This window comes from Fusarium verticillioides, chromosome 3 (genome assembly GCF_000149555.1).
Source record: "Fusarium verticillioides 7600 chromosome 3, whole genome shotgun sequence".
In the NCBI taxonomy this organism is placed as follows: Eukaryota; Fungi; Ascomycota; class Sordariomycetes; order Hypocreales; family Nectriaceae; genus Fusarium; species Fusarium verticillioides.
The window spans coordinates 2,579,103-2,605,770 of record NC_031677.1 but is presented as its reverse complement, the minus strand read 5'-3'; the positions used below and the strand labels follow the sequence as shown (position 1 = coordinate 2,605,770).

At 50.1% G+C, this 26,668-nt stretch overlaps 10 protein-coding genes across 15 annotated transcripts; 6 read left to right on the top strand and 4 right to left on the bottom strand.

Annotated features, from left to right (window-relative positions):
- Positions 1–1,528: 1,528 nt before the first annotated feature.
- FVEG_05119 (hypothetical protein) lies at positions 1,529–3,976 on the bottom strand (the record flags this gene model as incomplete). Its single annotated transcript, XM_018893164.1, has 6 exons — positions 1,529–1,619; positions 1,753–1,813; positions 1,879–2,038; positions 2,096–3,145; positions 3,202–3,433; positions 3,501–3,976. 6 exons carry the CDS (start codon positions 3,974–3,976, stop codon positions 1,529–1,531), a joined length of 2,070 nt encoding a protein of 689 aa, XP_018749991.1.
- Positions 3,977–4,514: 538 nt separating this feature from the next.
- FVEG_05118 (hypothetical protein) lies at positions 4,515–5,887 on the bottom strand (the record flags this gene model as incomplete). The annotated part of the gene is made up of 3 exons (XM_018893163.1): positions 4,515–4,873; positions 4,922–5,330; positions 5,753–5,887. 3 exons carry the CDS (start codon positions 5,885–5,887, stop codon positions 4,515–4,517), a joined length of 903 nt encoding a protein of 300 aa, XP_018749990.1.
- A 564-nt stretch (positions 5,888–6,451) lies between these two features.
- FVEG_05117 (hypothetical protein) lies at positions 6,452–8,496 on the top strand. Of its 2 annotated transcripts, none has more exons than XM_018893162.1 (3): positions 6,452–7,108; positions 7,197–7,742; positions 7,801–8,496. In XM_018893162.1, exons 2-3 carry the CDS (start codon positions 7,325–7,327, stop codon positions 8,190–8,192), a joined length of 810 nt encoding a protein of 269 aa, XP_018749989.1. In that variant the 5' UTR covers positions 6,452–7,108; positions 7,197–7,324; the 3' UTR covers positions 8,193–8,496. The 2 variants fall into 2 exon arrangements, with proteins under 2 accessions (XP_018749989.1, XP_018749988.1); XM_018893161.1 differs by having other exon boundaries at positions 6,452–7,136.
- FVEG_05116 (hypothetical protein) lies at positions 8,188–11,340 on the bottom strand. 4 transcript variants are annotated; one of them, XM_018893159.1, is made up of 3 exons: positions 11,137–11,340; positions 11,059–11,071; positions 8,188–10,998 (listed from the first exon to the last, which is right to left on the bottom strand). In XM_018893159.1, the coding sequence occupies exon 3, from the start codon at positions 10,955–10,957 to the stop codon at positions 8,432–8,434; it is 2,526 nt and encodes an 841-aa protein (XP_018749986.1). In that variant the 5' UTR covers positions 10,958–10,998; positions 11,059–11,071; positions 11,137–11,340; the 3' UTR covers positions 8,188–8,431. The 4 variants fall into 4 exon arrangements, with proteins under 4 accessions (XP_018749986.1, XP_018749987.1, XP_018749984.1 ...); XM_018893160.1 differs by having other exon boundaries at positions 8,188–10,993; XM_018893157.1 differs by having other exon boundaries at positions 8,188–11,071.
- Positions 11,341–11,386: 46 nt separating this feature from the next.
- FVEG_15599 (hypothetical protein) lies at positions 11,387–12,469 on the top strand. Its single transcript, XM_018904775.1, has 2 exons — positions 11,387–11,407; positions 11,464–12,469. Exon 2 carries the CDS (start codon positions 11,585–11,587, stop codon positions 11,903–11,905), a length of 321 nt encoding a protein of 106 aa, XP_018749983.1. The 5' UTR covers positions 11,387–11,407; positions 11,464–11,584; the 3' UTR covers positions 11,906–12,469.
- Positions 12,367–17,166, bottom strand: FVEG_05115 (zinc finger protein MSN2/4). Of its 2 annotated transcripts, XM_018893155.1 has the most exons (3): positions 15,149–17,166; positions 14,598–15,086; positions 12,367–14,356 (listed from the first exon to the last, which is right to left on the bottom strand). In XM_018893155.1, exons 2-3 carry the CDS (start codon positions 15,082–15,084, stop codon positions 13,236–13,238), a joined length of 1,608 nt encoding a protein of 535 aa, XP_018749981.1. In that variant the 5' UTR covers positions 15,085–15,086; positions 15,149–17,166; the 3' UTR covers positions 12,367–13,235. The 2 variants fall into 2 exon arrangements, with proteins under 2 accessions (XP_018749981.1, XP_018749982.1); XM_018893156.1 differs by having other exon boundaries at positions 12,367–15,086.
- FVEG_15598 (hypothetical protein) lies at positions 16,868–17,506 on the top strand. Its single transcript, XM_018904774.1, has one exon. The coding sequence runs from the start codon at positions 16,907–16,909 to the stop codon at positions 17,240–17,242; it is 336 nt and encodes a 111-aa protein (XP_018749980.1). The 5' UTR covers positions 16,868–16,906; the 3' UTR covers positions 17,243–17,506.
- Positions 17,507–18,391: 885 nt separating this feature from the next.
- On the top strand, positions 18,392–20,037 carry FVEG_15597 (hypothetical protein). The gene is made up of 4 exons (XM_018904773.1): positions 18,392–18,573; positions 18,641–18,662; positions 18,722–18,797; positions 18,871–20,037. The coding sequence occupies exon 4, from the start codon at positions 19,142–19,144 to the stop codon at positions 19,778–19,780; it is 639 nt and encodes a 212-aa protein (XP_018749979.1). The 5' UTR covers positions 18,392–18,573; positions 18,641–18,662; positions 18,722–18,797; positions 18,871–19,141; the 3' UTR covers positions 19,781–20,037.
- Positions 20,038–22,093: 2,056 nt separating this feature from the next.
- On the top strand, positions 22,094–22,341 carry FVEG_15596 (hypothetical protein; the record flags this gene model as incomplete). The annotated part of the gene is made up of 2 exons (XM_018904772.1): positions 22,094–22,182; positions 22,242–22,341. The coding sequence occupies 2 exons, from the start codon at positions 22,094–22,096 to the stop codon at positions 22,339–22,341; spliced, it is 189 nt and encodes a 62-aa protein (XP_018749978.1).
- A 2,696-nt stretch (positions 22,342–25,037) lies between these two features.
- On the top strand, positions 25,038–26,039 carry FVEG_15595 (hypothetical protein). Its single transcript, XM_018904771.1, has one exon. The coding sequence runs from the start codon at positions 25,094–25,096 to the stop codon at positions 25,397–25,399; it is 306 nt and encodes a 101-aa protein (XP_018749977.1). The 5' UTR covers positions 25,038–25,093; the 3' UTR covers positions 25,400–26,039.
- The last annotated feature ends 629 nt before the right edge of the window (positions 26,040–26,668 follow it).

Here is a 26,668-nt window from a genome sequence, read left to right as displayed (position 1 = left end):
CTGGGTACTCCTTAGCCAATATTAACTCATAAATGCCTACCTACCTACCTAGGGATGGATGGTTAAATACCTTTAGGGGCATACTCGCCTTCCTGAAGTGTCCTCCTGCATTAGACCTACATTCCTCCTCTGGGCATTCTCTACGTGAGCTTCAACAAATGATATCACTTCCTCAGTGCTCAGCGGCAGCCTGTTCAGGTATGGGCTAGCTACCCAACTAAGTTAGGAACTCACAAACAACGGCGATCATCCTCCACAAGATCGACCCTGATCAGACGGGTCTATTTGTCTATGTACATACATACTTGTACACACCTCTCCTGCTATCTCATGTCAGCCGTTTTAAAAATAGGCAATGTCTCGGAGACAGGCAGACAGTGAGCCGATCAGATCACTGACCAATCAAGGCATTGCTTCGACTTCCAGGTGCATGCATGTCCGGACGTTTCCATCTGCAAATTCTATCCTTACGTAGGTACCTATAATATCATACTGTCTTTTCTACATCATAATAGCGGTATCGCGGGGGAATCTGGTCATTTTTTATCTGCTGTGTAAGAATCGACAATCCTCCTGTTAATCTCAGAGTCTGTCAATTCTATGGAGAGACACTTCCTGATAACTGAGGTCGTATGCTGTCGAGCCAGGGTTCCCTGAAACTGACACGACGGCGTTTTTTCATCGTTAACTACATATGCGCTGCCAAGCCGGAGCGTATGTATAATGTCTGCCACTGTTTTCAACTAAAAGAGACCTCTCCTCAATTCCAAACAACTTATTGGAATGTCGGGTTTATCTTGAGGGGGTTTCTTACCGCCCTTGCAGTGACTCCTGATGGCTAAATCAACAATTCTGTAGATATGATGGGGATAGACTGGACTGGACTAGGTATTTGCCTGCTCAGAATTAATGTCCTTTCTAGTGTTTTCGGCAAATTTGACAAGATCCGCTTCCTGGTGCTCTACGCGAGTGGGAAGGAAACGGACAAGGAATAATTGTCCCCCACGGTTCGGTACAGTCCCACAACAAGTGAGCGACCTGAAACATCGCCGGGATGTCGACAATGAACACCATCGTAACCCCGTTTCTTGAGTAACTATCCCAGCACCTTTCTCACCTTTTCCTGACCATCTCCAGACTCCAACGACACAACACATGGGCTCCCGCGAATCGAATAGGTCCTGGCCCAACTAGGAAAGGACTAGTTGTCAGCTTGTCTATCTGTCTATGTATGTGTGTATGTATGTGTACGGATATGTTCTCCATCTTCGTCGCTCGAGCCGTCAATCGTTGGAGCTGCAAGCTACTGCAGGTGCTGTTTCAGGACAAGCTGAGGTCAATCGTTCTGGTCAACCCCCCGTTCATCGTGTCAAGCAGCGTGGCAGTCTTGATCTGACAGCTGCTGCGCAGTCGACCATTTCGGCCGAAAGATTTAGGTCGAGTTTCAGACCCTATTGTCCTACCTCCTGGATATATCGACGACAAGCATGTCGACTGGAAGCGAGACGGTGAAAGCTCCGAGTCCCGTTTAGTCGTGCGTTAAGCTAGATGCATCTGGGTATCGCAGGTCGGCGTTGTCTTCGAGATACTGCATCCATTTCTTCAAGAAGCTGCTTCCCCTGTGAAACAGGCTCGTTAATAATGTCTCGTCTCAGGTGAATGGTTGGAACAATCTGCGCAGCACTTGTCAAACCAGCAGCTGCAGCTTCGAGGCCCAGGTCCCCATCCCAAGTGCACTGCTTCATCGCTTACCTCTGAACTGTCTCCGAGTCTCCGATAACCGTCAAAGAACGCTTCGGGCGTGTCATTGCCACTAAGTACACGTGTATTAGTCAACCCAATCTTTTGATGACGGTAAGCATCGGGATGTCGCCCCACCGTTGAGACGGCGCTTCTCGCCGAGGAATCCAACCTCGCCCTCAGAGTTGCTCCGAACGAGGCTCACAATTACAGCCTCTTTTTCGCGACCTTGAAAGCCATCAACACTACCGAGCTCGATGCCCGGGAATTTGTCTTTTAGCGGAGCTAGTATGGCGAGCTTTTAGTCCGCTCACAGTCAGCATACGTCTGTCTCACTCTACATTTTGGGACGTACCTGGGCATTGTAAGGTGTCACGACAGCTATATCTTCTGGGCGGACCCCGGCACCCACGAGTTGCCTCACGTGCTGTTGTACAAGAGCAGCCTCCATCTCGTTGCTCTTACTGTCACCATGCAAACCTGCTCTGCCCTTTCTAGGAGTCTCCTTGTCGTCTTCCTCGTTCTTTTCGGGAAAGTCGCCTCCCTGTGTGTCTATGAAGATGACAGGTTCATTGGTGTCCTCATTGTCCTGAACCTCATATTCAAGGTCCTTCAAGAGGCGATGTTTCACCGCATCAGCAGCGATCAGCTTAGAGGCGTATAATTCATCAGAAGGGAACCGCATAATACTCTCGTGCATTCGATACTGGGTGGTTAGCATGCGTTTGATGGAGGGCCCATGCAATGCCAGCAGTCTGTCAAACAAGGTTATCTCAAGCGTGATGCCCTTTGTGGCTGTTGTGCCATCTTTGACTGGCGTCTTGACCTTTGCATTGCTTGATTTGATGGTTGGCGGGAGCTGCAGATGGTCACCGGCACAGACAACCTTCTTAGCAGATACGAGAGGGACCCAACACTGGGCCTCCAGGGCTTGGCTGGCCTCATCGATGATAACAACATCAAACTCATCGTTCCGCAGCTGATAGCCTCCTGCCCCATGCAGTGTTGCAAGAACGACCTTGCTGCCGCCAATCAGCGTACTGACGCAGCGACGTTCTCGTTCACGAAACTCCTTTCTCAGTTCTTTGAGGTCAGTGTAGATTGCTTTGCGCTCCTTGCCGCTTTTCGTCTTCTTGATCGAGGCCTGCTTGGTGTCCATTTCTGTCCTGATATCTTTCACAATTGCACCCGCTTCTGATGTTTGCGTGAGTACGTCAAGCGAGTGGTCAACCACGGAAGGCAGCAAACGAGCGGGATGGCCCAGACGAAGGATCGGGATCTTGTGAGGAGCTAGTCGCTCGACGATGTTGTCAACAGAAATGTTGGAAGGCCCGCAGACAAGAATTCTTTGCCCCAGTTTGATCATCTGGAGAATCAGCTCGATCAGAGTATGAGTTTTGCCAGTCTACGCATAAACATGTAAGCAAGTGTTTTCCACTCCAGTACACGTAAGTCACTCACTCCCGGGGGCCCATGAATCAAGGCGACTTCTCGAGACAGTAAAGCGAACCGAATTGCATTCTTTTGTGAGTCGTTGAGCGTTGGATCAAACCACTCGAGATTGCCCACGGTTTCATCTTTAGATAAGTCTTCGGAAACTGGCGATGGGCTGGACAAGCCGAAGAGAACTCTGATGAAACTAGAATATTCCGACTCTTGCATCTTGTTTAGCTTCTCCATCGCCCAGTTCATTCTTCAAAGGGTGATGGTTAGTTAATGGTGTGATCGCTGTCCGTTATGAAGGTGATGGCTCAACATACCTCTTGTATGTCACTTCGTCTGCCAATTTGACAGCCCATACTCTGCCCAAGAAGCCAACTTCTTCCTTACCCTCATCGACCGCAACAGCAATCCATCCTCTGTTCACTCTGGTAACAACTCCTCTGGCCCCCTTCTTCTCCAAGTCCTTTACTTCACGCTTTTTGGCGCTTCCCGCTGGCTGCTCAGCGACAAGAACAATGTCTCCAGTGCGTAAGCCATGCTCAGGTAGTTCGTCAGGTGAGCCCGTGGCAGCATCCGGAGAGAGCTCGAGAACTGCTCGGCCCCCAAGACCCGTACGCTGGCCCGAGACAACGAGGTTCGTAAGAGCAAGACCAGCTCGTTGAAGGGCTGTCGGGTTGTGGTCGGAGATGAGTGTGCTCGTCTCGTTGATCTCTGTCTGAAGTTCTTGTTCAAGAAGAGCGAGTTGGGTGGTTGCAAAGGCAGAAATGTCGACCGGTTCTCTTTTGACAGCCATTGTTACCGACCTTTGTGTGTTGTTGCAGATGTAGAATAAGTGTAAGAGCTGAATACGAAGTGGGATTGGATGTTCGGTGGGGAGCTTCCATGGTCAGACCCCGCCATAACCCGCTCTGACGTTACCTAGTTGTCTGACTACAGGTACTACCTAATTACTAACATGTTAGTACCTTACTTACTCGTGGATCTGACCAAAATACTAAGTACTAAGGTACCTAGGGCGAAGTCATGATGCTTCCTATCATGAGAGCTCAGACGTACCCAATTACGTATAAAATCAAACTGGCAGTAATTCGTGTCCCTCACTTCAGATATTTTGTATATACCCCAGCTTTGAAAAATCATACGAATAGAGCTCAACATTCAAATATTCCTATGGTATCAAGTCATGATGTAAACCCCCATAAATGCGCCGCGTCAAAAGCAAACCACTTGCGATAAGCAGAAAGATTATCGCTCCAGCGCGAACAATGCAATGCTAGAACTAGAAGTGGCCTTGAGTCATGCCAGAGTATACTACGAGTCAAGTCGAAAAATCATAGCTCATGCTCAGACGGATGGATAGCGATGACGACCACAAGAGAAACAACCATGATGGCTAAAGCGACAAACGCAACAATCATGATTGTGCCGCGGCTAGCGGGAAACTTTCCCTGCATGACCCAGTGCTGAGATTGAAAATAGCGTTTATAGCCAAGGAAGAGAATCAGTATACTGATACCGAGGAACGTGGTCCCAAGCGGCTTGCCCATATGTCGTAGTGTCTGGGTATTGCTCCGAGAGTTATCGCCATGCTCGCTTTCGAGAGATGTATTGAGACGAAAGAGCTGTGTCACTGCTATCCCTATGGATGCAAAACTGAGAGATGTGCGTAGCCATGCCAGAAATGTTCGTTCTTACAGGTTGTTAGATTGGTAACCCAATTACCAAGGGTGAAGCTTACCGATGGCGAGGTGATCACGAGCGACGCTGCCCTTGTTCTCCAGCTCTATCGACTGAAACTTCTCTGCCTGACTTTGCCACCACGATGTATTCCCACTCTCCGAGTTCGCTTGTCGAGCCGTCTCTGGGTTCTGGGCAGCGCCATTGTTTTGTTGAGAAGATGGTCGCTGGCGTAAGGATGGTTTACGGACCTGTGGGGCCGAGGTCGCGGTACTTGTAACATTGAGCGAGTTGTAATTGAGTGGCGGCGTATGAGATATGAACCCAGTAGCCTCGTCGGCGCTGCTGTCCTCGTTGACAGGGCTCGGCCTGAGCGATGAGTTGGGCGGAAGGATGGGACTACCGGCGGTCCGGGGTGAGAGATGGGTAGGAGAAGGACCAGCCATTGATTCGGCGCGTTCACGAGCGTTCTGTTACGAGGAAAAGTTGCTCTTATTAGCGCTCACTCATCATTGGGGTACTGCACTCGGGTGAGGGATGCTGAGAGGAAGCGAGAGAGAAGAATAACGAGGAGTAGGAGAGCCAAAAGAGCACGCGAGATTCGGATGATCTTTCGGAGGCTAAGGTCTGGATGTCGAGCAGGGGGCCGGCAGTTTCCCAGACGCCACAAAGACCATCTCCGTGCGGACGGCGAGATAGATAGTCGACCACATGCATGCATGATGATAGGCATCCTACCAGGACCGGTGCCAGCCTGAAGTGCTATCGGGCTTGCAAGGAACAGAACATCATAAGAACATGGCTGTACAGCACACTGTCTCATGAATCACCACCCGTGCCCGTGCCGTGTCTCGCTCACTTGCTCACTTCACAAGAACAGGAGGGTACACACCTCAAGTATCTCATTTATGCGCGCATTGGAGGATGAATGCCGTCCTAGTTGAAACCCAACACTTGAAGCTCGTGGGGCGGGGCTATTCGCATTTGAATCTGCATTGGCATCTGCATCTAGAGCATTCTCGGCCATCACGAGATCAGCACGATTGATTGATTGGCGAGAGTCAAGGGGCCTGGTGAGAGTAGAACGCGGCTATGCTGCACTGCGATATAATAGCGTTGGGAACAGACGGAACAATTCTAGTACGATATGGCGAGCGAGCGAGCGTGTTTTTCAACGTTGACAAGGCTATTGTAAAGTCAAAGACACATTTGAGGTCAAGACAAGCTTAGTCTGAGGTCCTAGTACAGTACCCAACTACCATGGCCTCCTACAGTGGGGTCGGGTTGTCACCTGTGACAGGCGCTCCGCACCCTCCAGCGGCTGGAGCACCTGTATTTCCATTGGATGACACCAAATTAAGCAGAAGCACATCATGGTGCTAGGGAAGCAGAATGACGATGGTTAGACCAGAGCTACTAACATAATACAGGGCCTGAATACCTTCACTTTGACACGTTTGAGCCAATCCTTGATAGCCCGTGTTCTTTTTATAGCTGTGAAACTATCATGGATCGGAGTCTTTTGTGGACTCTCCAACGCAATCTGTTGGTCAGAAGACATAACAGGCATCGTCATATGATCATTCTGTGGTAGTTCATCTTATACCCGCTGATACTTACCATTGCGATTGATCGTCTTCCTTGTCTTAGGTATAAAGATAGACGGGCCAGTTTGTCCTGGATGCTCTACCTATTCCACCTCCTTATACTAAACATGGTGTTGCATGTGTCACTAACGATCCCGTGGAGTCCTTGAAAATGCCTCATGGCCTTCCTCCCATGCTTGGAACACACACTCACAACTCTCTACCTGACCATCTTCTTCGGGTCTATGAAATTGCAAACTCCGGATTGCCCTACTAAACACGGGATTCTGACTCTCCACTGCCGGCATTTCGCATCCGAATCGTTTTCCTATTTAGGAAACCAATCCAATGCCCCACTGGCTGACTCTGTTACCTCGCTGGTTTAATTCTGGAATCTGCTCTTACAACCGTGTAGTGTAAGAGAACCACGATGGCATCATGGAGAAATAGAGTTGGGAAAAGAAGGTGGATTTCTAAGAGGAATAAATTATTTAAATACAAAGATTAGGTAGATCCAGCGACACTGTTTCCTCATCGCATCAATTCGCATCATACTGTTCTAAACAACTTCCTCTCCAGCAGATACCTATCTTCATCTTCCTATATACATTACTTCCACTTCCACCAAACTCATCATGGCTCACCAAATCCTCGGCAAGAAGGTTGGCCCTATCGGCTTTGGTCTCATGGGTACTCATCTCCCTTGATGAACCACACCTTCTTATTGTTACTATGCTAACGACTCCCAAGGCCTGACTGCGCGTCCTCTACCTGACGAGGACGCTTTCGCCGCCATTCGCACCGCCCTTGACTCGGGTTGTAACTGGTTCAACGGTGGAGAGTTCTATGGACCTCCTGATGCAAACTCACTAGCTCTCATGCGCCGATACCTTGAAAGGTATCCAGAAGATGCTGATCGAATTGTACTCACCATCAAGGGGGGCCTGGGCCCTAACTACGTTCCTCTCGGGACCAAGGAGAATATCCGCCGCAGTATCGATGACTGCCTCGAGACCCTGGGTCCCGTTGGTCGGATAGCTTCCTTCGAAATCGGCCGCAAGGACCCCAATGTTGACTACGAGGAAGACACTCTGGCAGCAATCAACGACTACGTCAAGGATGGCAAAATCGACGGCATCTCGTGCAGCGAGCTCAACGCCAACACACTCCGAAGTGCTGCAAAGAAGTTCGAGATTACTGCACTCGAGATTGAGCTTTCACTATTCACCACGGACCCTCTGACCAACGGCCTGCTCGAGGTTTGTGGCGAACTTGACATCCCAGTTCTTGCTTATTGTAACTACTCTACTCCAATATTTCGGGAAGTGGCACCTTCACTGACACAGAATTCTAGCACCCCTAGGACGGGGTTTCCTTGGAGGTCAGATCAAGTCTGTCGAGGATCTTCCAGAGAATGACATGCGTGCCAAGATCCACCCACGCTGGCAAGGCGACAATTTCCGCAAGAATATCCAGCTAGTTGATGATATCGAAGCCCTTGCAAAGAAGAAGGGATGCACGGTAAGCCAGATCGCCATCAATTGGCTCTTATCACTCTCTCGTCGCCCTGGGATGCCTACGATCGTGCCCATCCCTGGCTCTACCAAGCCTGGCCGTATCCGCGAGAACGCGACAATCATCGATCTTACAGAGGAGGACTTGAGCGACATCGACACGCTACTTGCATCTTTCACGCCTGCCGGTGACAGATATCCGCCTCAACACATGAAATACGTCAGTGCTTAGGAACAAACATTTCGGAATAGGATTATGGTACAAATTGGAGACGACACATCGGATAGTATTGGATATGTATTTTGTAAACCAGTTAAACACCATCGTCTCCGCCTCTGAGACTTGGCTTGCCCCAACATCTTTGCCTATGGTACAAATCTGGGTGTGCATAAGAGGGTGTTGGACATACCTAGAAGACATTTTAAAGTTGGTAAATTCTTATATATGCATTCATACAATCAGTCATGGAGTCATGGCCCTCGTATGAAGACTGTTTCAAACAAGCCCAGAATAATAACACTTTGTCCATCAGACGACCAGATTGACCGGCACGGGATAAGTGTCACTTCGCTTTCATCTCCAAGGTTGTTCCATATGGAGACTATTTGAGACGCATCTGCATACACCAAGGCCAATTTGGTTTGTACCGTTTCTGGCCCATGAGGATGGAGTTCATGGAGTGATTCCTGCATGACTTTGCACATATCAATCTTCAAGATTTCCAGGGAAGCAGAATGAAGCCTATCAGCATGATAATATGCTGCTGTACTGTAGATTACAGTAGCACTTGTGGTTGTGACGGCTGAATGCCATGTTTTCCAGCCTGGAAGCGTGAGCTCAGGCAATGCACACATCGAAAAACTCGCCTCTTCAATTCCAGAAAGGCCGTTGTGAGCGTGCCACTCCACAGCAGCCTGCCGTGGTAGCTCTTCCACTTCAGCAGCAAACATAGGCGGGATACCAGTCTCAGGCTCATTCTGTTGACGTAGAGTCAGTGCCTCCCAGTCTGGAAGGGCCTTTCGGGCTATCTTGTCATCGTTACCAAGTGACATGTAAGCAGGGTTGTATTTCAAGTCCCAAAGATCAGGACCGTTATCACCGTCCACCTCCTCATCCGGGGATCCGTGTGCTTGTTTCCAAGCATACCCTGCCAGCTGGGCGCTCCTCTGGATTTCAGACGAGTTGGCACGAGGAAAATAAGCAACTGAGCTTGTCCACCACTGGATTTTCATCTCCTGACCAATTCGCCACAAATGTTGCAGAGATAGGACAATTTGAAGCTCATGTGGCTTCTCAGGCGTGGAAGGGAGGACCATTGTTGCTGGAATCAAGGGTATTTGACCGGCAATGGAGATACACCGAAGACCTGTAGGCTGGCCTTGAGCTGCCACGGGCACGTCTATCGCCTGACTGTATGGGCCAATGTTTGCAGGTGCCCAGTATGACCTGGACTGGACATGGAGACCATTGCGGTCCTGCGTCGCTCTAGGTGTAGGAGCAGCTAAGGAGATGGCAATATTTACACCAGCCGGCAGGAGGTCACCACACGAAATGGTCACTCGCGATGGTGGGTTTGGCTTGGTGAATATCTTGCCGTACTCGCCATTGACCTGAGGAAAGTCTGACATGCGCCTTAATATGATGATAGTACTTGTGATCTGAGAAAGTTGAACACCGGCCCCTGACACCAAATCTCTGATCTTCTCTACGACCTGGGCGGTTTCATCCTGTATTGACATTTCACCCAACCCCAGGTCTGGAAGTACGGACCAACGCAGAACCTCGCTATCGGTAGTGAAGGTTACCGCATCTTGGGATAGTAACGTCAAGCAAGCCTTTGCGGCTTTCAACTCGTTCATGGGTTGCGGCAGGTCGTCAAATACAGTCTTGAAGCGAGGATCGAGGAGATTGGGAATCCGAGCTGCTGGTTTGGCTGTAGCATCATGCTTGTCTTCTAACAGTGCGCCTCCCAGCATTAGCCAGGAGCAACCACCTCCTTCACGCACTATCCTACGCCCTTGTTCCGGGATAACGATTCGCTTCTTAAACACGGAAGATGGGCCGTCCAAGACGAGTGACTCGAATTCACCACCTTCACCTAGGGCTGCCGCACCTTGAGCTGAGCCAAACTTGCGTAATGCGTTCTTGACACGGCTCGAGCCTGCTTCGCTTGACACACGTTCCCAGAGATGGTTCTCGTCTAACCCAGCACTGGCAACCTTGATGATCCGTGCCTCTAATCCAACATTGGCCATATCAAGCAACAACTGTGTATCGGCTGAGATGTCTGCGGATGTGGTTGGCAAGACTGGATACTGCCATAAGTAGGCCAGGGGCACGAGACCTAGACGCAGTGCTATTGACTCAACACGGGTGCGCTGGTAAGTGGAGAGGATGGCACCGGCGCAAACAGCATTAGCCTCTGGGTGGCGGGCGATGATGGACTGTAACAATGGAAGCATGGACTCCGTCTCGTCACTGTCCTGGACCTTGTCCTGGGCATTAGCCGTGGCATCGTAGTCCCTCTCATGACGAACCGCACGTCCAGTGATGGGTAGCCGATACAACGGTAGGCCAGTTGCATCGGCATAGAGGGGAAGGACTTCGTGCCCGACTGTTTGGTACATGAAACTATTGAGGTCCGTGTCGGAAGATTCCCCGGCGCCCTGGGCTTCCCGGAGGCTGTCATGATCCCCTGTGGCAGGGCCAGGCGGCTGGGGTGTCCGGGTACCTGGATCGATATGCTGGAAGCCCACGGGAGATGAGAGATCCGAAGGTGTCTGGAGACTGGTCTCTGATCCAGCCTTGGTGGCGTCTTCCCGGCGGAAAGGTGATTGTCCTCCTGAAATAGCAGAACTTGAGTCTGGTCCTGGTCCTGGGAACAGATTTGCAAGAGCCACGATCTGATGGCCGTGCCCGATACAGTGGATCAGGCTGAAGAAGCTATCTTTGCCTCCCGAGATAAGAGCAATGACATTGAGCTTTTCAGAAGACATGGTTGATAAGGTATGACAGTGTTCGTTGGCCAGACACTGTTCTACGGAAGTTGTACCCAGTCAGCAAGTAGGCAGCTAACTTGGAGGCTGGGAAATGAGACCTGAAGAATAGTTCTAGCAGTAATTTAATAATTATTCTAAAGACGGGGTGGAAGGTTTGAAGAAAGCCTCTGGCGTACTTTTAATTAGGAGCGGACATTTGATGTGGTGTACGGAATAGTGTAGCGGAGTTTGGTGGTGAATTGGGACGAGGTGTGTGGTGTAAGAAGAGATATTGATAGCGCCAAGCTAATTCATTTGGTGATGGATGTTTTAGGCTGGTTTGTCTGTGGACCCCGTGGACCCAACTTAGTAAGGTAGGTAGGTAAGCTAAGGTAGGTCCTTGGGAATTTTGCGATACTGAAGCTTTTGTTAGCTTGTGAGCTACCTCTCCGAGAAAGGTATGAGAAAGTCAGTTCACCGTGTTTCATCTTGGGGTTTGGCTAAACTAAGACGAAATAAACAAGTGCCCGGTTGCGATCTAGTCGAGCAAGCCCTCTCGGATGAACCAACAACGCTTTTGTCTACCAAGCCAAGAGCTTATCTTTTCCCCGAGACCTCGACTTTGACCAGCCGGATCCAATGTAAATGTTTGGAACGGAAAGCGGCGAGTTGTCAATATCAATGGAAGAATGGGAGAATGGCAATCCAGTGAAATTCGGCCGCCAAAGTCCCATCCCATATGCACAGTCATTTCCTCGTCTCCTCGTCTCTACCTCATCTCCGCCTCGGGCTCAGGGTCCTCTTTGTATTGGACCTACAGTAGTGACGGGGAGTCGACCCGGCAGTGAAGATCACCCGAAGACGGTACGAGATGGCAATCCAGGGTCTTTGGTTCAGCATCAAGTTTTAGGTAAACGATACGGATCCCATGTACATCACCTACTACTCATGTCACGTCGCGAGTAAGGTAATCAATCAGTCCCACCGACAGACTGCGCTATCCTGAGATTTTCAACACCAACACCGGCGCCAACACGGACAGCACGGACAAGGTCTTCGTCCCTGAGCGCCCAAGGCGCCACACGAGATCGCCGATCCGAACTGGTCTTTTCTATTCCGACCTAACATTTAGCCTCGACTGAAAGATCCGTCGACAAATGGGGAAGAGACTACAGAGAGGCAGATAGGTCGCCAGCCGGCCAGCCGGCCAAAGATATAGTAGTTACACCAAGAAGTCCTGTCGGAGGGAATCGTGGCCAAGCTGTTGACGCGCGTGTGGCTCAGCCAGGTTTCACACAAGTTCCCGTGGGTCATACCATGAGTCTTTAGAAGGTTGGTATAATTCTCAGTTAACGGTTCGGAGGATCCAGGTAACATCACGTAGCCGTAATAAGGAGTTACGTCAGTGTACTGTAAAGGTGGTGATCAAGAATGGAGTCACAGGCAAGATGAAGCAGATGTGTGGCAGCAATGTGTAAATTGTTGATCAATAGACCAAACTTCTAAATTGTACATGAATTGTTGTGAGGATGAGCGTCTGTCAATGACTGTGACCGGCACACTCCTGTACTCGACATCTCTAAAATTCCAGCAACAGGCAAACGACAGACAAAGAATCAGAGTAAACACAAGAATATGGAAGAAGATTAAAAAGACAGACGCCTTCACCTTCATCTCCCACTGCTCTCAAGTGATACCGTCGTCCCGGCGAGCTTTCAGTTCCAGCTTCCAACCGCGCGGGATGATTACAACGAGTGTAAAGAACGGCAAGCCGCCAAGTTTCTATGGTGGTCGTTGTCGTTGGCAAACTCTTCCATCACCATTCTGACGTGATGTGAGGAGCCGCTCCCAAATGTTCTCAAAACCAAATAATTTTTCCCCTCTCGCGCCAATTGTGTCCATTGAATAAAGTCACCAGAAACCCAAGTATAACCAGCTGTGTCGCATGGCTGACCTGGGCGATGCATTGCAATTCTTCAACAAAACCAAGAAACCCATGAAATCAAATGTCCTCCCTAGTGTCGTGATGCATAGCGAGGCTGTGGATATTGTTGATACAGGTATAGTGACGACGTGTAAATGCATTCATTATCGCTTGCACTCTTTTGTGTGTGAAGACTCCTTTTTACCGAAGGTTGTAACCTAAATGGAAAAATGTTCCGTGACCCAAATGCCACCGTCAAAATTGAACGGGTAGCCGAAGAAGAAGAAGGTCGTCAGCGTCGTATCGGGCGTATGTCAAGATAATCGACTCGCTTTCTTGAGCATTTTGAATGATGTATGATTGATGAACCATTTAGTCAGAGCGCTTGCGCTTCTTCTTGCCCTGATCGCTACCCTCATCAGATGACATTTCACTTGCACTGCCAGGGATCTCAGAGGCAATCTGGAACAGGACCTTGCCGTAGTTGCTGTAATCTTCGGCCGTGGGAGGGATCATGGAGGCATCATATGCGTGTGAGTCGTCATCAATGAGGTTCATGACGATGGCACCGCTACCATGGGTTCGAGCATGCTGGGCCAGGTTGTCGCTTCTGGAGAACTTCTTGCCACACTCATTGCACTCGAAAGGCTTCTCTTGGGTGTGCAGAGAACGGTAGTGGCGCTTGAGGTGTTCCTGGCGGCGGAAGCGACGGTTGCACAGATCACAGACAAAGGTCTTTGAAGGGTCCTCGGTGAGGGACTGCTTACGACCGCGGCGGTTGGCGGGGGCGGGGAGAGGAGCAGGGGAACCCTCTGAGCCAGATGAGGCAGCAGAGTCGCTAGGTTCAGCAGCCTGGTTGGAAGATTCCTGAGTGTTACCGGATTCAGTAGCGGATGCAGCCATGTTCATGACAGGGCCAGCGCTGCTCTCCTTGACGTGAGTCTTCTTGGTACGCTTGTCCTTGTGGCAGTCCTCGGACGCGCAGGAGACTGAAGGGCTGGGATGAGAAGGAAACTGGAAGGCCTCGTTGTCGTCAAATGAAAGGTCCTCGTCACCGATGAAGCTGCCGTGCCCTAGGGAAACAACTGAGGAGCCAGTGCAAGCCCGAGGTCGGGTGATGTCAGCAGAAGCAGCGGCAGGTTGCTCAGAGAGATTGACAAGGCTGTTGACGAAATCGTCCTCAGACTCGAAATCAGAAAAGTCTTCGAAGGTGGGGAGCCCGTGGGGAACAGCAGGGTTAAAGTCAAAAGATTGAGCAGTAATCTTGGGCTCAACCTTGATCTCGTCGAGAGTGAATTCAGGGGCGAGGGTGCTGTTGATGGCACCAGTACCGACAGTCAGATTCCTTGGGTCACAGAAGTCGACGTCCAGATCCGGTGTAGAGACAGAGCGGGCATAAGGCGCGGGTGAGGGAGACAGAGACGGGGTGGACACGAGGTCGCTGGCGGTGTTGCTAAGAGAGGGAACTTTGCCGAGCTGAGATTGAAGGTACACTATCATGCACAGTTAGTCTCCATCAGGTCATTCCCGTGTTTGCTCCACTGTTCAGGCACTGGGACAGCGCACTGCAGGTCTGCGCCTCAGAAGGTGATTGGGCCGAGATAGCGACGGCCAACGTCAGCACCACCATCCTTCCCGCTACCGGGCCCAAAAATAGGCCCAAGCCCGAGCTTGCGGCACAACACCATTGCGCGATCCGGCAATTGGAGGCTTTGAGATGAAAAGTAGACTTACCAGGTGTCATTGGGGGAGATCCGCAGTTGGACCAGTCGAGCACTGCAGTCTCAACAGGCTCAAGAGCCTCCTTGAAGCCATCGATGCCATCCAGCCCAGAAAACATGGGGTTCATTGGGGTCTGGAGCACCTCGCAGGCGCTGGGGCTGCCAATGGTACTGCCAGATGTCGACAGAGGCGGTGTCGAAGGGAAATACGAGTTCTCGTACAGCTCATTCTCCAATAAGATGGCGGGCTTCTGCAACATAGGCTGTGGCGAGGCAGTAGGAGTCATGACTGCTGGGCCATTGCTGTACAGAGTGGGGGGCTGAGAGTTGCTGGCTGAGCTGGGCCGCGAGTAGACTGGAGTTGAAGGCAGTGTAGGAACCATGGGATACATATGCATTTGCTGTTGGGCAAAGTGTTGTCGCATATCATGCTTGGCCTCAGGGTTGTAGAAATAGAAGGGAGCTTGGCCGACGGCCTGGGGCATCATTGTGGAATCCATTTCTATACAAGCCCATCGTGTTAGCCACATATCCATTTTCTGGTATTTGCAGGATTCCACAAACCTTTAGAGTTGGCTGTGGTGTTAGCGGGCCAGAGAGTTTAGATATTAAGTTGGTAGGTATTGGTGTATGTATAGTTTGCTTGACTGGCAATCGGCCTAATGAAGGTGTGGTGTTCGGTTCTTTTGTGGTGTTCCAAAGAGTGGACGAGGAGTTGAGACTCGGTATTAGGTGCGTGGATTGGGGACGTGCTTGTTGTACATGTAAGGTCTCAAGTCTAGTCCAAGAAAGTTGAAGCAAGAGCAAGAGATCTATCAAGTATATCGAGAGTGCCGCAAGAGGTGGTTATAATGAATGTGAGGGACTCTCGAGGAACGAGGATATCCAGCAAATAAGAACAATTCACAAAAGAAGGAAGAACCTGGTATAAAAGAGAAGAAAGTATTACAGAGATCCGACGCGGTTGTCGATCATACCTTTCGATGAGGAGGGAAACGAAGGGTGGACAAGCACGGGGACGTGGAGTGATAAGTACTGACGACGAGACCTGGCGTATTCACACCAGATGTGCTCGATAGGCAGTCAGTTAGAAAACCCTCCATGTCGTGTCTCAATCACCAAGCCAGGGTCAGAGAGCTGTGGATCATGATCCACCACCACCACTCTTTGGTTCACAGGCCTGTCACTCGCAATCTGTCCCACGCCCACACACGCCCTCAAGGGCCCAGCGGCGGACCAGACGGCAGAGTGCCCCCAGGCCCCTGTCAAAGCACCCAAGTCATGTCTGGGGCAAGGGAAACATGAGGTGCGGGCCTGGGCGTCCCTGGCTTACTTCAACTTGAGCCCATGGGCGTACTAAGCATGGCAGTCGTCCGCCAGTCTTGCCAGTACGGGCCATGGGGCCACGGCTCCCTATCCACACCACTATGGCGCAGCCACTGGCTTTTCTAATTCTGGACGGTAGGTATCGGCTGGGAACCTCGAGCCTATCCGTCGCCGGATGGCCCGCCGCGGTATGAGTAGCCCCCCAAGCCTATCCAGTCCCAACTTTGTATGTACATACACCAATGCAATAACCCATGCGCCGACTGAATAACGAGCTCGGCCATAAAGTAGTGGATAAGGTATGGATGTTCATGTGGATGCTTGTACATACATATGGAAGGATGGGATGGCACGAAAATCCAAAAGCTTGCAATAGAGGGTCCTCGGTCGCTTGTGCAAGACCTGTGCGAGTGTGCACAAGTGCCATGTCTCGTGTCTGGTGTCTCGTTCTTCCGTAGTCTGTCATATTCTTCCCTTTTTGACTATCTTATTTGTTGGTTGGCTTGCGTACGCGCTTGGTGTGTGATGTGTGTGTTCGTCACCCACAAACCCGAGTCCAGCACAGCATAATCCAGCCCTCCGACGAACGGAATGAATACCACAGCCGCCATTAGTGATGAGCACATCACAATGCACATTTCTCCCATCCCTCGTCTTATCCCTTCCATTTGTTTGGGCTCCCATCAACCAGTGGTGTATCGAGGATGGCAGGCGCGCCGCGAGTTATGCGATGGCCCTAGACAAAGTGCGCGCGCCATTGTGCAAATACCACTCGCCATGAGCGGCCTCCCTACCCCCAGGTGGCACGCAAACCGCAAACCGCAAACCGCAAACCGCAAACCGCGTCACAGAAACTGCATAATCCCGTTCACTGATAGGATAGTGCCATGGCGAGTCGCCATGCATCAAGGTGCATTAGACTCACCGCGCCTCATTGTAACAGAATAATAAATAGCTTGTATGCTAAGTTCATAATGAGGATTGGGCACGTCCATAATGGATCCTGGCCGTGCACAACTCCAAAACTGGCCACTCGGAACAACGTTGTGCACCTCCTCAATTCCATTTTTGCCATTGCACAGTCGAGGGCGCCGACATGCACGCTTCCATTCGTCGGGCTATGTTGTATCACCTCCACCCGATGCATCTCTGGATGTGCTATGCAAGGTACAGACGACGCTTGCTTCATTTCCAGACTTGGCTGATCACCTTGACGCGGGCTCTGGCCGATTATGTACATACATATGTACAAGAATGTACTCGACTCTGTGGAGCGTTCGACGTCACTCATCCCGTCAAAGCAGCCGACGCTGTTTCGTACTGGTAAGATAGCCTGGATAGATAGTCCAAGGTCAGAAGGAGCCTGTGTTGACGACTGGGCACTTCGGTATCTGGTTGGACACAAGCTCGTGAGTATAGATGACGATATGGAGCGGCAAGCCTTCTCGGTGGACAGCTTTGTCAATCATGGTTGAATATAGCTGGAAGTTTGAAACAACGAGTGAAAGCTAAACCTTTTAATGACACAATGGGTAGGTAGACATTGAGAGAAACGGACGCCTGATTGGTGATTCGCAAGACTGATCCATTGCCGTTTTGCAGTTCTTGTCAGAGATCCAAGTCTATGGCTGATGTGATTGCTTATTACAGGTAGGCATCCTAAGGGAGGAAAGAAAACTCAGGATCTTGACCCTAAGTGATGAAAATACTTAGGTCAACTTAGCATAAGTTTAGGTTTCTCTTTGCCAAGTTTATTTTGACACCTTATATCAAGGTTCGGTGTTTTCTTGCCCCCTGAGGGTATCCTTCTCTCTATGTACAGTGAAAACCTCGTCTTGCCTATCACTTCGCATGTCTTGTTTGACTCGCATATGCATCGCGATGCTGTGACTGCTCGTTGTCAGCATGTAAAGTTACCCATATCGGACAAAGTCCATCCTCGAGTCAAGTGCTTGAGGGCGAGCCAAGTTACCAGCTCAATACAGGAGTGATGCCACTAAATTCAGCAAGTTGAGGTTGAAGAGACCAGCAATCGTTGTGTGGAGTCACTAAACTGGCCCGCACTGTACCCAAACGTGTTATCGGTGCCCAGAATAGTCCATACCTAGGTGCCTGCCTGGCTTGGGAAGGCCACACAGCCCCGTTGAGATGAGAATTAATTTTATGCGGCAAGCCCGGTTGCGCTCTTGGACGTCTCATCACCCAATGTCTTTCTGCATAAAAACTGGACGGGACGGAGCGCCAGCAGCACCTACCCAGTTGGGTCAAGCTGCGACCAAGGGGCCCAAGCATTACCTTATACTAACCTATCAGGTATGTACATACGACTCACTAATGCAACTTGGCATCTCGTACCTGAACTGAGCTGAACTTAAGGTACATTATTATCTGCTACACACCAGCATACATATGACCCAGCATGTTGGCGCTGCGCGCGCCAGTTGAGTTGTGGATGAGAAGACGTACGTATGTACGGAGTGGTGGGTGGTCTATTGCGCATAGCGTATGACGATGGGCAACAGCAACCTAAGCCTAAGTAAGCTAAAACTTATTGCGTAAATGCTCTGCCGTTCAGGTACCAGAAAGTGGCAGAAACGTCGCCTGTTGCATTGCAGGCACAGCTTTCCGTTCCTTCAAACTACGTACCTACATTAGTACCTAAGGTAGGTAGGTACGTTGCGTTGTGCAGGACACAGCCGTATCTTTTTACCCATGCTTACCTAGTCGAAGGTACTAATCGTTGACCACTGTTGTACGAAGCTTCTCTCCATTATTGACGAGGCTATCTACTTACTCCATGATATACCTAAGGTACCTATGGAAGGGCTCAATATCATTGCTTCAGTCATGCGATCGTCAACTAGGTAGGAACCAACCCTGACTCAAAGTAAGTACATACTTACATAACAATTGGTATCCGACTTCCCTCAGGATAAAGTAATTTGACATGTTCAAACAAGGATAAGCATGACCCAGCCAGCCGTCCTTTCTAGTGAACGCTGTTAATTGGCCAACGGGTCCCAACGGGTCCAATGGAAGCCGCGAGGGCTTCTAAATGTAACGTCAGAGAAGCATCCCAGCTTCCACGTCTTGGGATAAGGGCTAGTCGGTACCCAGACTGTCAGAATCCTACCCAGCAAACCCAAAGTCCTGGATGTCCACATCATCTATCTCATCCCGTCACTGCGTACGGAGTAGTGCGTATGTACATACATATGTACAATATAACCCATGACCCTGAAGACTGACGTCCGGCCCCCAACCCGACCAATTGTCAACAACTTCCAGTCCCTTCTTGGGAAGGTTCTGTTCGATCGAGTCTTGGCTTCTTCACTGGCTTCGTCCCGCCTGGCCTGGGCGTTCAAATGCGCCTGTTCGCTGTCTGGACTTTGCCCAGGCTGCCTCCATTACCTACTCACTAACTATCCGTACTCCAGTTACTCTTCGTTTCAACCTCCATCCGCATGTACATACGTAGTAGGTACGGTCCACCTCAATGCCCCAATCACCTACGGTCCAAGAGCACCATGGTCTTCTAAATACGCCACAGATTCAGCTCCCCAGCTATCCCAACCGCTATGGGTGCACGAACAAGCCAGTGCACGTTGGGTAGTGCAGCTCGGTCATCTGTGCCATTCTGCAATAGGCTGTTGGCAACGACATCGAGTCAAGCAACGTCATATCAGTACCAACAGTCACAATGGCACCACACTCATGCTGGTTGTAACCATCATGGCCGAAGAGCCAAAATTGACTCGCCTAAAACGGTGCCTTCCTATTCCAGCTTGCTGGCTATTTTTTCGTCTCACCATTGCGCCCACAGCGAGTCAGAATAGGTACGATATCAGATCAGGCAGGCCACATGGTTGAAAACCGCTCAGATCGAGATCTGCACTAACACGGGCTTCTAATATGGTGTTCAGGAACACCATGTTTTCGATTCCTTGCTGCGTCCGACGGTCTCTTCTCGCGCCAAAGCGCCTGTCATCCCAACTTTGACCTCATCTCAAAGGTTCCGTCATGTTAATGGCATCTATATGAAACGATGAATGGTCGCCTCTTCCCGTAAGACGAGCATCTGCACAGCAGCAAAAGCTCCATTTAGATCATATGAATCTTCAGCGGGAAGCCGGGACCAGGGTCCCTTTTCTTGTCGGTATCCAAATTGAATAAGAGAAATCTCGCCTAATGTCTTGCATACTGCACTTCGAATGTGAAAAGGGCAGTAATTTGAGCTCTCCAGCAAACCAAGCGACTGCTGTGACAGAAAGCATCCTGTTAGTATCCGTACATGGTTTCCAATACTCTGGGACAGCTGGCCCCAGACGGTAATGTCCCCGAATTGTTACAGACTCCAAACGGAGCAATTGTCATGTTGCTTATGAGGCTCCCTGCTCCATACCCGCAGGCCAATGTACAGAACCATGCGATCTTCTATCTTGCCTCGGGCGGAAGCTCGACGTTCCAGAAGGTCCCAAACCGTCGGTGCGGAACCCTTCGATCGTCAAACTCATCTTGGACAGGTGAAACACTTCGGTGATCAATACTGCACACGATTCATGAGTGAAATCCAGCACACACTCAATCTTGGCATTGACAATAGCTTGTGGTCCTCCAAGCTTGTCTCGCCTTCTTACGGCTTCCGTTGGATGTCTCTGATACGAATGTTTCTACCCGTGTTTCCGCCTCACTATCAAAGACTCAACCGTGGTTTGACCCACCATACTCGATCATCTCCTCTCCTCGAGAACGACGCGACGTTACGGACCAGCGTACGGACTAGACGAAGTAGTGGATAACTGATAATTTCTAACCTTGCCTATTATGAACAGCAGGACCGAATTGTGACCATCCGCCGATGCCAGGCTAGAGCTTCGGGTTGTGTCCCATTGGCCAGCATAAGGGTATCCTCAATCCTGAAACCTTAGCTGATGCACAAAGTCGCTGTGCCTGACTGTGGTGCTATGCTTTGGGGTTGCATTATTAGCCAGGAACAGTTCATACGAGGATGCTATTATGTGGAATAGTGCATGGGTCTGAGCATATTGGACGCATCCCCACGCACAATCAAGGCACAAATCGACTTCTCATTTCCTGATGCAAGCCACATATGCACAAGCACCTGAGCTCGCACATGCACACGAGGGTCCATATTTACTCAATCCATTATGATGTTTTAGTCCAAAGATGGACTCGGTCTTGTCCCTTAGTCAGTAACTACTTGTGCGTGCTTATGCATACGAGCGCCCGCTCGATGTACAGTATGTCTGTTGGTACAACTCTCAGTCCTTCAAATGCAAAGCCATACAAACCTCCTCACACGTCTCAATCAACTATTCTCCGCAAAGACGCTTGCCCATGCCAGATTCCTGAAAATCTTCACCACTAAACCCGTCATTATCTTGCTGCCAGTTCGGAGCCACCACAGACTTTAGGCCATGTTCATACAGTTGTTTCGTTTGAGCAATTCCTACAGGTGCCTCCGACAGCACTTGATGTTCACATCATTCCCGCAATGTTCTTTGATAAACAGAGCATCTCAACTTTCCCCTCAGGTATAAGTCATCCATCAAAATAGCCTCCAACAGCCGGGCAGCTAACGATTCTGGGGTGCCTGCTAGGTCCTCAAGGATCCGTTGACAGCTCGGGTCAGCTCTAGTGGGTGAGTTCGTGTCATTAGTAGGGCGACCCCCTCGCTGGCCCATGTCGACTTATTGGTGGCAACTCTTCGTACCTTGCATGACAACGTTCCAATCTGATGCAGTAACATAACAGGCAGGGCTTTTTCCCAAGCGACCGCCACCGTTATGCAGGAACAAGAACAAAAGCCAATTGTGGCTGTCACACAAGCAGTTTCCTTGCAAGCCATTTTGGTAGAGTATACGGCTTTGTGCCGCGGACAAACATATTCAGACCTCTCAGATTGCAAAAGAACAAGGCCCTACCTTTGCCTGAAAGACGGGCGGCGCATCGCATATTCCTAGATCACATCGAAGCATAGCTCAGTAGAAAGAGATCACCAGCTATGTACAAGACAGCAAAACTGTCAGGGTCTACCTATTCCAACGTAGCTGTTTATGGTGTCTGGCCCAGCCGAAAAGATTTCCCAGCGCATCGTTGTGGCCTATCTTAAGCGATGGCCGCAGAAATGCAAACAGCAATCACCATGGGCCACTTGCAAACATGATCAGTGGCAAGCTACTCGATTGCGTTGACTATGTTGAAGAGTTTGGGGCTATTGGGCCGCCTGTCAGTCGACTACCTCTGTACCAGTATGCTCGCTCGCTCGGGCTATCAGCTCCACTGATCCTCTTTGTGGGCCTTTTTGCAGACTCTCTTCACCTCACAGGTCTCTGCAAGAACGTGCTCTGAAGCTATCGACACCGCCCGTCGTGCAGAGACCACAAGATGGCACAGGCCCTGAACATTGAGGGCATCGACAGCTCCATTGTCTTGCTAGTGGCAGGCTCTGGTCTCGCGGAGCCGGGTGTCGACATCCTGGTGCAACAGCGGGTGGGTGTGCAAGCTTGGCCGAGTTGGATATCTGTGGGAGCTAACCACTTTTGAGAGCGAGGCAAAAGAGAGGATCCGACGTGTTGGATTCGTTTTGTTCCGCGAGCCACCAACTACGCCTAAACGCCCCAGACTGTATGTAGGCAATCTGAATCCGTGTCCGCGGCTGCCAAGGCTTGTGAGAGAAGTTCTCGCATTGGGAATCCCAAGTGCCTTTCCACTGTGGCGTAATATTCTTGAATATGTATTTTCTCAATTGACAAAACTAGCCACCGATATTCGTCCCGAGAAGTGTAAACTCAAGATGTGTAGTCGATTCTCACAATGAAACCTCTCAACACATCTGTCGATACCATCATGACGTCCGTCCCAGTAGAGCGTCTCTGCGAGGCGAGTTGCTTGGCTTCACCTGGGCCTAGGTCGACCTTACCGTCTAGGAGTGGATGGGACCCTGATGGACGGTCGAACCAGGGGTGTCCTTGGTGGTGCCACTCTGTCAGGGAGTCCCTGTTTCGAGATGGACTGGCGGGACTCGTTGGAGATTTGGCAACGGCCCGGATAGGTAGCCGTGTGGCCAGGCAGTCTAGTTGATAAGGTCCCCGGAGACTTAGGCTGTAATAATCCCTGTCCTCCGGCCTTTGGGACGCTCCCCGGATTTTGGCCCGGCCAAATACATACAGTCTCGAACGAATCAATATGCTGGTTGTTCAGCCCGGACCCTTCATACTGGCATGATTCTGGAAGATCGCCTCTCAGGACTCAGATTGTTCACATACTGTACAGACAGTGCCAGACTTAGTTTGGTGCTAGCCAGTCCCAAAGAGTATCGTCGTCCCGTGCTAATTGACCAGAGTCAAATCTATAGTTCAGCTTGATGAAAATCAAGAGCTGATGCTAAGTGGCTACGCAGGCCATCTCATGGTTCTCGTCTTTGCTAAAAGGTGGTGTCGCCGTGGCAAACCTCTTGGACTTGCAGATATTCGGTGTGAGACGATGCCTGAATTATCAGAGGGTAGTAAGAGGATGCCAGATACTGATCAACGTTTGTCTTACGTCCCCCAGCCAAGCCCAGGACACCCGGCAATCCAATGCGTTCATGCACCCAGGATGAGAATTAGTGGGGTTGCCTTGTCACACCCGCAGCTCTTCAAAACCAAAGTCGCAGACTGGCCTCGATTGGAGAGATGGCTGGCTAGACCCGCGATGCAGGATCGGACGTGCCTGGAGGCTGGCTGGTGGTGATACCGGTCGTTGCACATGGGCGATTCGATTTGACTGTTGCGTTTATATCCGTAAAAGTCGATATGAATTGGATGGCGCACTGGACCGCGAGTCATCTCAAGAGCGTGATACCACAGAGATAAAATGAGAGCGTCTGTGTGGAGGACTGGAGAAAACTTCAAAATCAGCTGGTGGCCGGGGTACCCCTGGCTGGATAATAACCGGAGCCAACGCTAATAATGCTTCCCTTGTCCAGGACGACTGGCCATTCCGCCGACCATGTCCTTGGGACTTCTCGAAGGTTTCACATCGCACCCCAGCATCGCGCAGGATCACACCTCGACGCTCGACAAGATGAACTGGTTCGGATTGAGTTCTATCAATCCATGTTGACGATCTACGACGGTATGTATGGAGCGGGAGGTCAAGAGCCTCGGTCCATCCGAGTCGAGCAAGTTTCTTTTGTGGTTTGTTTGATGCAAGACATTGTGCATTGCTGTTGATGGAGGAGCAATTTGAGCTTCACCATTAAGCACACACTATCCACACCATGACAATAATAGATCCTTCCGGTGTACGGATACATACGTGTGATACGAGCGAAACACGGATACAGAGGCCAAAACGAAACAGCGATTCTGCCTCAACCGGATCCTTCAAGCCTTTGGTCGTTGGTACGACAGTCTACAATGCTAGTACATACATACATACGTACGACCTGTCAATGCGAGTAGTCTGGTGGCCTTTCCGCCAACCTTATTAACAGACACCGCACGGTCTTGGACATGGCCTCGATGAAAGCTGCCAACCTACCAACCCACGTGGAACAAGCTTGAGATACTGTCGGGTCGAGGCTCCGTGCGTGACTTGAATCTGCTGCGATGAATTGAATGTGATTGGGAGGTATGCTTCATGAGACGCTCGGTATGGATCGAGAGAGGTTGAATTTGCCCAAGTATTTAGCTACTACAAGTCAAACAGCCTCACTTTGTTGGACTATAATTTGATGTTGCACCTGCAGAGGGTCCGCAATTTCGCAGCATTATGGTTGATAAACCAAACGAACGCGACGCTCACCTACTAATGATGCATTAGTGTGCAGCAATCACTGAATACAGTACATACATACATTGATACCTCGCGCAAGAGCCTAGAGGCAACGGTTTAGCTTGCGATGTGATGTATGTATGTGCGTGCGTACGTACATACATACTGTACTGTGCGTGCTGCAATGATCTGCCACAATAAAAAAGAAGCTGAATTTTCAAGGATGTGAAAAGACGGAAACAGATCCCGGTGGCATTTCTTTTCATGTGACAACTACCGACAATCGGAAGGGAAAAAAGAAAAGAAAAAACACAACGTTTTGGTGGTATCACGCTCTCAAGGATTGATACTTTGCTACATACCATAACCGCCATAGCCTAGCCCACAAGCAGGGCGCATGGCATGGGGGAAAAGCAAAAGCAAAACAAAGAGAAACGGCTCGTCACCTCATTGCAAGCTTTTTGTGTTTGCCTCTTGCCTCTGTCCGTCTCTATCTGTACATGCCATGTTACGTCCCTCTTCTCCCATTCTCATTCTCACTTCTCACTTCTCACACCGCATGGAAGGGCAGTGTCTGTCTCAGGTATGGGTGTACCTGGAGTATCCGTAGGTGGAAGATTGATTTGCCTTGCCTCCAGGTCTGAGTCTGAGTCTGAGTCTGAGTCTGAGCCCGCCCGTCCGTCCCACCCCTGGCGAGCAAGCATATGAATCTAGGATTCTCTCGTTCTTATTATGCGTCTATGCGTTGATGGCTCGCCTCCGTCAGAGTCAGACCTAGTAGTCAATAGGTGCCTGTGCGTGATGGGTCTTGACGAAGGTTCTTCATGCCTTTGCCTGGTTCTCTGAGACGAAGCGGAGGCTCGATACGACGGTGCAATTCAAATCAAAGTCTGGCGAAACCCGAATAGTTCAAAATAGCATGATGACTTGGGGATATTCGCGGACGAACCATGCCAGTCTCGGGATAAGATGGCAAACTCTTTAGTTATCGTTTGTCACTGATGGACATACGTACATATGTACGCATACATACCCATCCGCCCATTGATGATGCGCACGGCAGCTCCGGGCCAACCCGTCCGCCGTATGAGGTGGACGGACGGACGGACGAGATGCGGTGCGCAAGAGCAAGAGACTAAGAGTTTGAGTCTGATTGATCAAGTCCGAGGGTAACGGCTCAATGCCCAGACTAAGTTTAATGATGGCCGATACGTGAAATGGTGTGTCATTTCGGCATAGCAGTCTATCATTATTACCTAGATGTAATGATTACGAGCGAGCACAGATACAGAGTAAGATAGAGAGATACAGATACAGATACAGAGTACCTAATAATAAATGACCAATTCATAAACTTTGAACCCCCACCCCGCAGGTTGAGGTCTCATTCCGTTATGGCTTCACCATGTTTGCCTACCAAGGACTGATCGGCTAATTATTTGCTTTGTCTTGTCTTGTCATACCCTACCCTATCCTGTTGTGCTTACACTGCTCTATCGTCGTGTCCTGTTTCGTTGTCTCTTTTGCCTCAACCTTTTTGCTTTTTACTCTCTTATTCCTCTGGCCTCTTTCCCCCCATCTAACCATTTTCAGTATTAGTTCTTTTTTCTCTTTTTTCTTTTTCTTTTTTTCTTATTATTTGTATCATGTTTTCTTGTCGCTATTTCACAACTTGTCATCATATAATGTGATACATTACATTTGATTGACTTGTGCGAGAGCCATTTGCACTTTGCAATTCTCATGGCTATTATGCACCTTGGTCCTCTGATGGAGCCTAAGGGCTTTATCATGCCGACCAACTTTGTTAGTCTTGCCTAGATGAAGCAGTCACCGATCACGGAGAATGTCAGTTTTGGCCTCGCCCTCAACAGTATGCATTCATGCATAGGCTGAGGGGCAAGCAACGCAACATGACACGAGGCCGAGACAAAGGTTTCGATTTGCTCATCTGAAGATGAAACGACCGAGCCAATG